Source organism: Perna viridis, chromosome 10 (assembly GCF_037379345.1).
Source record: "Perna viridis isolate PV_CMFRI_1.1 ecotype Kerala chromosome 10, ASM3737934v1, whole genome shotgun sequence".
In the NCBI taxonomy this organism is placed as follows: Eukaryota; Metazoa; Mollusca; class Bivalvia; order Mytilida; family Mytilidae; genus Perna; species Perna viridis.
The window spans coordinates 13712835-13724350 of NC_142454.1; the positions used below are offsets into that span (position 1 = coordinate 13712835).

The 11516-nt window shown below is 32.5% G+C and overlaps 1 protein-coding gene and 1 long non-coding RNA gene across 2 annotated transcripts; both read right to left on the reverse strand.

The window, feature by feature from the left end:
* Positions 1 to 513: 513 nt before the first annotated feature.
* LOC148604617 (uncharacterized) lies at positions 514 to 3712 on the reverse strand. Its single transcript, XR_015915938.1, has 2 exons — positions 2506 to 3712; positions 514 to 652 (listed from the first exon to the last, which is right to left on the reverse strand). It is a non-coding gene; the product is annotated as an uncharacterized LOC148604617 (long non-coding RNA).
* Positions 3713 to 7137: 3425 nt separating this feature from the next.
* Positions 7138 to 11492, reverse strand: LOC148604618 (cytochrome c oxidase assembly factor 5-like). The gene is made up of 4 exons (XM_088548958.1): positions 11365 to 11492; positions 9608 to 9720; positions 8164 to 8271; positions 7138 to 7299 (listed from the first exon to the last, which is right to left on the reverse strand). Exons 2-4 carry the CDS (start codon positions 9704 to 9706, stop codon positions 7261 to 7263), a joined length of 246 nt encoding a protein of 81 aa, XP_088405084.1. The 5' UTR covers positions 9707 to 9720; positions 11365 to 11492; the 3' UTR covers positions 7138 to 7260.
* Between the last annotated feature and the right edge of the window lie 24 nt (positions 11493 to 11516).

Genomic DNA, 11516 nt, shown 5'->3' on the forward strand with positions numbered 1-11516 from the left:
TGCCACAAAATTCACAAGTATATGGTTTATCACCTGTATGTTTTCTCATGTGATCTTTTAATATACTACCACTGGTGAAGCTAACATGGCATATAGAACAAAGATAAGGTCTTTCTCCAGTATGCTGCCTCATATGTATTGTAAGAGTATAATTTCTAGTGAATGTTTTACTACATTCAGTGCATCGATGTATATGGTGTAAGTTCATTGATGGAACTTGCTTAAAGGCACCTATAACATCTGTTTTAAACTTCTTGACTGAATATCCCTTATGACTTTTCAAGTGCTTAAGTAAAATTCTGTTATGATTAAATGCTGCGTTACATATTGAACACACATAATTTTTCTCCCCTGAATGAATGCGCATGTGAACTCGAAATCCATAGTTGGTATGAAAGGTCTTTTCACATAATGAACAAATAAATGGCTTGTGTTCCTTAGGAAAGTTCTTTAAGCTCTTAAACTTTCTTCCATTTGTTTCATCTCTCTGGCCGGTTTCATTAATTTGCTTACATTTTTCTTTGTGCCTTTTGAAACTACAAGCTCTTTTAAACATCAAATTGCAATTTGGACAGCAAATAACCTTAGTTTCTGTAATGATTCCTGTTTCCATTTTTTAATCCGTTAAAATTACTTCAGTGGATCCAAGATTCTGAAAAATAAATCAACTAAATAAACAACAAAAGAAAAATAAGCTTTCACAACAATGGCAAAGTTGGTTTTCTGATACATATATTTTGCTTCAAAATCATCCTTACAAAACAGAATAATTTACTATCCTAATTTAATAAAGATAGCATGCCAAGGACTAATACAGGCAATTACTTGTAAATGGTTGCCTTTAGTATGAAATCAACAAAATTTTTCAACTAAAAGGGGAAGCTTCTGGACTAGTCTTGATTCAATACAAGAATACAAGAGTTACTAATCCCACTTCCTATAGGCATCAATACTAATTTCACAATTACACCTAAACTTCAACCTACAGAAGACTATATAACAGCAGGATTCTATATGTGTCAGCTCACAATCCTCAGAATTGCATATGGGGTTAGTTGATTGGAGTGCAGCACTGGTCACAGCAAGTGTATGGTCTATAAATAGTATGGAGAATCCAAGTGTTTTCACAAGATAGGGCTTTATTTAAAATTATTATTGAGATTAAACTTTACAGCATAAGAAGAAACAAAAAATTCCTTTGCAAAAGAATAATAGAATAAAAACTTTTTTTCACATCTCTAAAGAATGCTTATGGAGGTGACCAAGCAAAATAAAAATTACCCCCACCCACCCCCAAGACAGATTAATTATTTGGACTAAAGTTAATAAATCTGAGATTGCTCTAACATCCAACAGCTGATTTGTCAGTCAACCTTAGGGTGTGGGATATCACACACATCCCATATTAAAAACAAGGAATTTGGCATAAAAGTCGAAATTCTGAAAATTCAAAGAAAGACAGTTACTTGTTGTGTCATGTATAACAGACTATCGACATGTTTTTCACTCCATATGACATTTGCACACTGTTTAGTTTTACAACATTTCACAATATGTGATAATGTGATAATGAACTTACTATGTTCAAGTTCATAATATTTTGTGAATTTTATAAAATTTTCATTTTTATAGCACCCATTATTGCAGAAAGACATATCCATATATCATTGATAGTATCAACTTTCATTTCAAACCTAGTCTTTACTTTTGAAGAGTCAATAAAAAGATAAATTTCATGTCGCACAAAATTGGCGCACAAAATTCTGTGTTTAAGATATGGTACAAGCTCTGCATCCCATGGTTCTAGTTCCACTGGCAAATCACCAATCGGACATCAGAGCAATTTCGCACTAAGGTTAATAATGATTTTAAACCTGAAACACACTATCTTTCCAAATTTTTCCTGGGCAGATACAGGATTTGAGTTGGGGGGGGGGGTGCATTGATTGAATTAAATGGAGTGCAAAGCAAAGCAAAAAATATTATTAGGGTGAAACCTGTGGTAAAAAAGTTTTTCTTAATGATTTAGGGGGGGACATACGCCTTGTATGCCAATCCTTAGACCTGTACTAGGTCTCACATCTTTTTGATAAAACAACTTATAAACTTATAGGTGCAATTTAATTATTCCTTGCTACAAATCCATATAGGCTAGAAACCACTAATTCCACTTCCCATAGGCTTCTATGCTAATTTCACAATATTCAATGGCTTCTCTGGACTTTACCTTCACTTTAACCTGCAGAGGACTATATACCAGCACGATTCTACATATGTCAGCTCACAATCCTCAGAATGGCATGTGGGGTTAGTAGACTTGCAGTGCAGTACTGGTCACCGGAAGTGAAGGGTCTATAAATAGCATGGGAAATCCCAGTGTTTTCACAAGATAGGGGTATATTTAGAAACCATTATGGAGATTAGGCTTCACATCACAAGAAGCAAAATGCACCTATAAAATGTACAGAAATGTTTTTCCTTTCAGAAACTGTTTAAATTGTTTACATAAGATGAGAACTTTTTTCACAGCACTATGAAGAACAGGGGTAATTTCTGCGTAGGACTATTTTTGCGTACGTTCCAAATGCTCATTGGTTGAATTGGTGGTCTGTAACCTAGAGTCACCTTCTGTCTTAGAAAAAATAAATAACTATACAAGTATCTTCCTTTACACATACTGAATGCATTTGCAAAGTTTCAGTGAAATGTGACAAGAACTGTTTTAAATATTTGATTTTTAAATATAGGGTAACCAAGTTGCGCAAGCAAAAATGTGACAATATTCTACCATACTTAATTGCATTAAATATTTGCAAAGAACTTTTTCTGACTTTTTAAATAAAAAAAATCAATCATGACTTATTTTGTAACAATATTAATAAAGAGATAGCCTTTAAAAGTCATCATTTTCTGAAAAATTGGTCTGTTTTTAAAAATATATGTCTGACATGCCTCTCCCTTTTTCTTGATCACATGTCAAAAACCCTAAATCTTTAAATTTTCACAAAAAGTGATATCTTTGGCTTTAAATCTGTAAATACAGTGTTTTCAAATTAAAACATGACCAGTACAAGGCACCTAAAGCAAAAAAAAAGTACTCAACAATGGATTTTCCATGTTGCCATAAGGAAATGCTTATATGTCCTTAACCGCAGTAATGAAAGTGAGTTTTTCCTCATTTCTAACCAAATTTTTGCTCAAATCTACACAAAACTTGATTTCAAGTGCTGATTACCACCATACTGAGGTAAATATAGCCCTCAAAGTTTAATATTTGATATTTTTACTAAATTTTCTACACTTTTTACAAGATAGGACATAAAAATCAGCCAAAAAGACCAATTTTCCATAATTTGGACATGTAACTTAAAAAAATGCATATTTTGAAGGATTTTTGTAGTGTATTCCTCTCATGGCAAAGTTTACAAGATCTTTAAGTAGTTTAAAGCTATTCCAAGAAACTTTTCATTTTGCCATGGCTTCAGCTTATGGCTAGAAACCACTAATTCCACTTCCCATAGGCTTCTATGCTAATTTCACAATATTCAATGGCTTCTCTGGACTTTACCTTCACTTTAACCTGCAGAGGACTATATACCAGCACGATTCTACATATGTCAGCTCACAATCCTCAGAATGGCATGTGGGGTTAGTAGACTTGCAGTGCAGTACTGGTCACCGGAAGTGAAGGGTCTATAAATAGCATGGGAAATCCCAGTGTTTTCACAAGATAGGGGTATATTTAGAAACCATTATGGAGATTAGGCTTCACATCACAAGAAGCAAAATGCACCTATAAAATGTACAGAAATGTTTTTCCTTTCAGAAACTGTTTAAATTGTTTACATAAGATGAGAACTTTTTTCACAGCACTATGAAGAACAGGGGTAATTTCTGCGTAGGACTATTTTTGCGTACGTTCCAAATGCTCATTGGTTGAATTGGTGGTCTGTAACCTATATATGTAAAAATACAAAAATTTTATTGTATACATATGTATATAGTATAGATATCTTTCACATTCACATCAACTATTAAAAGGTTTTGGTGATATTGCAATTGGAGCCAAGGGAACAGAAAATTTTTAAACAATACATATATTATAGAAACATTTCCAATATTTTAATGTCGGGAGATGTGTTTCCACATAACTATTACTGTTCTTATAGCCTTCAAATCTGATATCCTTTTTTTTCTAATTTAAAACCGTAAAACCAGTTTCCATCTGATTCAATGGGAAATGAGGATTAGTCATCTATTATTACGGATATCAAAATAATGATTTCCTACTCTTTAATTTTATTTGATTTTACTTCACCATCTAATATTTAGGAAAACTATCCTTCACCCACCTGATTTAGCACTAATATGTACACATATATATATATATTATACAAATTAATAGCCTTATATTATAATTTAACACTAATTTATATACATGTTACCCTACCCATATGTGAGGTGTCAATGTCTGTTTATTATATTCACTACTGTATTTAGCAGTATGTATTATTTACGTAAAATTATTATTGTATTGCCTTTGCCACTAATTTGGGGTCCTAATTTGGTCTAATAATATATTAAACTGCAAGTGCAAGCTGATCAGTGAATCAGTCAGATGCCAACTGGTTTTTAATGTAAATACGATTCAATAATTCTAATTAGTAAAGTTTTGTAAGCTTGAAATACATACCTTTATATTAGTAGTATATCATCTAATTTCCCAGCCTAATTATTTACAACACATACATTACAGAGATTATTTTAAACAACACCATGCAAAACAAAAGGGTGACCAAAAGGCGGGGAGTGTAGCAATGTTATTTTCATTAAAAAAAACTACATTCATAACGACACATAATAAATACGTCCCTTACTTTTTCACACTGTAATCCATTGTAGAGATATCATATCATATTAGGTGAAAGAAGGCTTATATGGGCAAGGATGTAAATATTCAATGGAGTTAAACGGTTAATGGTAGGGTGCCAGGGGAAGATCCAGAAAAAGGAGGTTCAGGCTATTATTTACTCATTTTTGCCAAAATTTTACATGTTATTAACAGAACTTTCCAATCAAAGGGGACCAGTGACTAGGAATCGCAGTGGGCACAATATACCTGATAAAAAAAGAAGATTTTTATGATTCATGAGACTTACTCATTCCAAGACTTGTGTGACAGAACCGCCTACCTGTGTTGTGGTATGTAGTGAGATTTAAATTGCCAGTTAATTGACATGGTTACTGTATTAATTCTTTAGCCAAATCAGTTTGTTGCTGGCTTGTCACTGAGCAGTCAAGGGTTTGGTCCTAAGTGGCGGAGGTATGAAATCATGCTCTCTCATTACACTTGCTTACTACTTATTAACATAATTTTGGAATGAAAATGCGTGATGGCTTCAGCAGTTTTTGTGTAGTTTATATGTATCAGGATAATTGATATTAAATCAGATCGGGTTTTGTGTCTTAATTCACAATTGTAACATCTTTATTTTTAAATAATGAGAATAGATTTGGTGAATACATGTATGTTTAAGAGACACCAACTCTACCGAGAAGAAAAATGTCAGGTCAAGATCACCCAAGGATCTTCAATGAATGACTTGGAAACTCTCATACAATGCTTGGTTTTCCTTGCTTCAATAAATTTCATAATTGTTCCATATATTTGCTTTGATCTTTTTTACTATAATATGTAGTTTTTTTTATACATGCATTAATAGTTATTTAAATGTTATGGTTTGCGAGAAAACAGTAACATTGTATTTGATTTTAACATGAGGGTGGGGATCAACAGCACTTGGAAAAATCATAGATATACCAGACACAATGAAACCCTTATATAGAGATCCAAATCCTTATACTTGAGTTATGCATTGAAATTTTATAAAATGGTTGTTTTAGTCCCTTATTCCATTACAGCTGAGACCCCAACACCAAAAATTAATACTAACCTTCCTTTTGTCTGAGTGGCTTTCCTATATGTTTTTCATTTGGTTTCTTATAACTGTTTTCCCTGCCCCTTCTTTTTATTTCACCTTTTCTGCTTGGAATAATATCATCTTATACAATTGTCATTCTTGAAATCACTTTCAAAGATTTCTGATATTACAGGGAGCTGATAGAAGTGTGCCAACACTTAAAATAGTTCGATATTTGAACAAAACAGAAGCAAGATAAGACAGGCGTTTTGTAGCCACACGTGGAGTGAAAAAGTTCTTAAAACCTCCTTTAAAGTATGTTAAATCTAAATGGTGGCGCAATAAGATCAACTACCTTTTGTGACTACCTTTACTACAAAATTGAAACAAAATCCATTGAGAAACTTTCAAGGTCCACTAAATATTCCTATAGTGAAACATGTATAAATTCAACAAAGTCCCATAACTCCTCTACAATTTGTCAAATCAAAATTGCGGTGCAATATGATCAACTGAATACAGTGACTAACAATCCTACAAAATTCCAATGAAATCTGTCAAACAGTATCCGAGGAGTTGCCTCCACAGAGTGTTCCTATAGTGTAGCATGTACAAATTCTGTTATTTTTTTTTAAATGGCAGCACAATATGATCAACTACATATGGTGACTAACAATTCTACAAAATTGGAACAAAATCAGTCAAGGGGTTTCCAAGGAGTTGCATCCATAAGTGTGACCGAACAGACCAACAGACACCAGTATTTCTAGGTCCCATTCAAAAAGTGTCAGGGGATAAAAATTATGATTTTATGACATGGATTTCAATAGCAGACCTACAATTAACATTCTTGTTTTAAGAGTCTGAAATTTCTGACATTAGCCTCATTTAATTGATATTTTAACTGCAATATTCCTTGTAACTACTTGATAGTATTTTTTCAATTGTGACTGCACAACCCTGATAAAATAACTGCCTTAGAAATATAAATCATGTATTTGTACAATTTGCATTCTCATATTTTGTCTTTTGAATAATCCTTCATTTGAAATACCCAATCCATAGATCATCCATCTAAAGTTCAGTATTGTAAAAAATAATTTTTATAAGTTTTTATAAGGTCACTAGTGACTCTATAGTACAGACTGAAACACCTAGTTGTAATAACCTATACTAATTTTTAAACATGTATCGGTTATAAAAATAAAATCAATGATTTGGCATATTTCTTTTTTAATAGATTCACACATCATACACACACACATACATGTATATATACAAAAGTAGACAACCATACAAATTTATAAGTTCTACCAGCCCACATTTCTAGTCCTTTGTATCAATCCTTGATTCCTCTGAACCGTGTTCTCATGTCAATCTGAAAGATAAAAAAACAAGTTTCAGTCTAAGATTGTTTGTACCCTTCACACTACAGGAACAATGTAAACTTTTGTAAATGATTGCATTACATCTACATCACTAAAAACAGTACAATCGGTTTGCTGTTTGTAGTGAATTATGGATTATTTAAAAACTATGGTGTGTTTAAAAATTATCACCCCATCAATTTTTTCCCTGGATAAAAGCCATATCACATATATGTAGCTTGAATTTACCTATAAGGTACCTGTGCAAAAGTAGTTTGAATTTACCAATAAGGTACCAGTGTAATTGTAGTTTGAATTACCTATAAGGTACCAGTACAAGTGTAGTTTGAATTTACCTATAAAGTGTCAGTACAAGTGTTTATACCCTTTATGAAATATTGATCATTTGAAAGGGCAATCAAGGGAACCTATATTCAAACAATATTAAAAGGATTAAGGGAAAATAAACATACGAAATAATCCAAATAACATGTACAAAGGAAAAACAGTAAATGAGCAAGTCAGATGTCACTAAAAACTGGGAGCATGGACCAGGTGCACTGGTAAGGAAGGTATCTATTATATGCATCTATGCAACAAATACTTTCATTTCAAAAGTGAAAAAAACATGCTCTTTATCCTATGTAAAGACTTGGTAAACAAAAAAGTCACAGGAAAAGTCATAATTTATTAGGGAAAAATGTAGTATGGAAATACATGTATTTTGATTTTTACATATTCATGCATTTCCCAATACCTGTTCATTTTCTTTGTTTTTGGGACGATATCTCAGCAGCATTCTAAGACATGTAAATGTTGAGAAACTATACACTTTGTTTAAGTACTATTTTAACCCAAGTTCAGGCTGTACTTACAAGTGATCTTTTACACTGGAAAAATGAATATCTGAGCTCAAAGCATTCCTGTGGTACATTGGGATTTCTGGGTCCAGATTCTAGGCATTGTCTGGGTGTCATTTTATCCTGTAAACAGTTTTTTTTCAAATGTCGTTAACATACATAAAGCCTGAATATGTCATATACCTCTGTCAGCATAAATTTTAATTTCTCTACTCTATTGCTGCACGATGGAGAAATTGGTGGCCCCATAAGGACTCCACTTTGTCTCAACCAAAAATATATTAGTGATAAAATTATTTGTTCAATTTCATTTTGGTAATAATTTACCACTGATTTAACTCACAGAATTATTAAGTGTAATTTTGAATGTTTGCCAAAAAAAAGATGGCTCAAGACATCTTTCCCAATAATCATTTCACTGTGTAGAGTGGATAAATCATAACTCATGTAGACTGAAGTGTTTTTAAGGAGTATTGTTACAGTACTTCAATTCTAACACCCTTAACACACCCTTGCACATCTATAATTATCCTGTGGAAATTTTAGATATAAGTAGAAATTATATCTTACCTTCTGAACACAATCCCTTTCAATCAAGTCAGTATTGGTGACACTTATCTTCAGCATGTTCTGGAAACAACCACTGATGAATGAAGTCAGTTTTTGGTGGTACTTACCTTCTGAACACAATCCCTGATCAGTGAAGTCAATATTGGTTAAACTTACCTTCTGAACAAAATCCCTGATCAATAAAGTCAATATTGGTTGAACTTACCTTCTGAACACAATCCCTGATCAGTGAAGTCTGTATTGGTTAAACTTACCTTCTGAAGTTTAACAAAATCACTGGTCAGTGAATTCAGTATTGGTGGTACTTACCTTCTGAACACAATCCCTGATCAATCAAGTCAGTATTGGTTGCACTTACCTTCAGAGCACAATCCTTGATCAATGAAGTCAATATTGGTTAAACTTACCTTCTGAACACAATCCCAGATCAATGAAGTCTATATTGGTAAAAGTTACCTTCTGAATACAATACCTGATCAATAAAGTCAACATTGGTGGTACTTACTTTCTGAACACAATCCCTGATCAATGAAGTCAGTTTTTGGTGGTACTTACCTTCTGAACACAATCCCTGATCAGTGAAGTCAATATTGGTTAAACTTACCTTCTGAACAAAATCTTTGATCAATAAAGTCAATATTGGTTAAACTTACCTTCTGAACACAATCCCAGATCAATGAAGTCTATATTGGTAAAACTTACCTTCTGAAGTTAACAAAATCACTGATCAATGAATTCAGTATTGGTGGTACTTACCTTCTGGACACAATCCCTGATCAATCAAGTAAGTATTGGTTGTACTTATTACCTACTGGACACAATCCCTGATTAATGAAGTCACACTTAGATTCTGAACTCTAACAGTAATGTCAGTATTGGTGATACCAACCTTTTGAACACAATCACTGTAAATCAAACAGTCTAATAGTTCATGTCTCCACCTATCACAATGTCTCTTTGGTTTCTTCTTCCTCTCTTCATCAGCCATTACAGAAATATTTCCTAGAGTATAAATACAAACTTGCACAATATTAAGATTTGTGAAATAAAATTCTTTACAGCTAGATATGCCCACTGAATCCAAACCCTGAACAGAATGGGCAAATGTAGATACAAATTTCAAGTTTGATACAGCACTAAAAATGACTGTCAAAAAATATTTGATAAAAAAAATATATATATAAAAGCTTACATTAGGAAAAGTTTCATGAAAATAGCTTGAAGCATTTTCAAGTTATTGCACAATTATTGGAAATCCTCCCTTTTTATGAATAAAGTCCAAAAACCTGAAAATGGAAAATAAGAAATTCATAATAATTGAAGAGGGAATTAATTCAAATAGTAATAAACTATATTCAAAAGTTTCCTGAAAATAAGTGCCATCAATACTGAATTATAGTCCAAAAACTGTTAAATCCCCCCTTTTTTAAGAACAAGGTCCCATAACTCTTAAATCATTAAATCAGCATTTTACAAAAGTTAAAATGGAGCTTACATTTGTTTTGTACATCAATACAAATAAACCAATGTTTTATTTACATTGCTGCATGATCTTTTGAGTTAAAGTCCAAAAACATAAAAGCATCCCTTTTTTGTATGAATAAAGTCCAATAACTCAAAAACGAAAACAAGTGAGAATGACTAAAAATTTAAAAGGAGCTCACACCAATATAAAAAAACAACTCACCACAATATCATAAAATTGGTGGCAGAATTTTTCGAGTTACTGTGGGAATTGTCAACAAAGGAGGGACAGGAGGAGGGTGGACACCAGTATACTATTATATGTCCAGTTTAGTTCAGGTAAGGGGGAAAATACCTGTGTTTACACTAACATGCTCTAAAAAAACAAGAGTTGGTAGGTAGCAAAACTTTTTCAAAAGTTTTGGAGCAATTTCTTTGGAGACACATTCAGACTTTAGAAGTGGAAGAAAATACAAGAATTTATTCTTAGGCTTACATGTAATTATTCAAAACAATGAACAGAAAATATATAAGTAGATATAAGTAGAATTGTATAAAAAAATACATTTTGTCTTTAGCTGATCTTTGAAACAGCCAATAGGCTTCGTTATATCACAATTTTTCAATAGAAGATTTTGAAGGGCATTCAACTGCATCTAACATAAACTCATTAGTACTGACCCATCAATGTAAACACATGCCAGAATATTAGAGGTTTGGACAGGTTTATGATTATTCATTGTTTCTCCATGACAGATTTTACACATAATGCACTAATGGTGCAATCAGTAGAAACCCTTCCCCTTCTCATTTCCTTACATAATTTATAGATTACATTTTCCAAGACTGCCACTTAAATACACAATTGAATCATCAACATACAGTATTGTTGTGTAAAGTCCAAGGTTACTTCTTCATTTTTTGCTGTTAAAGAGACACTGGTTGCAACATGGAGTTTCTTTTTTTTCTTTAGTGTGTTAAAAAAAACACATGCTTATATACATGTGCATGTACTTTGTTTATCATGTTCATGGTTTGTATCTGTATGATGATTCACTTTCAGTATATTCCAACTTCCAAGGGCCCGGCCCTTTATTTATGCAAAATAAAAAGAATTTCAGAATTTTTTGCAGTATTATTATAAAGAAGAAGTGCAGATTTTTAAAAGCTGAGATGACTTACAAAAAGCTAAAAAAAACTCTGAATTTCAGTAAGGATGTGTGTCTGTCTTAGCTTAATAAGTTTCAAATGGGCGCAGACATCTTTTTTTTCTGTTCCTTTAAAAATAAAGAGTCATAGAAAGATGCTTACAATTAACAAGGAACCAGTTGACA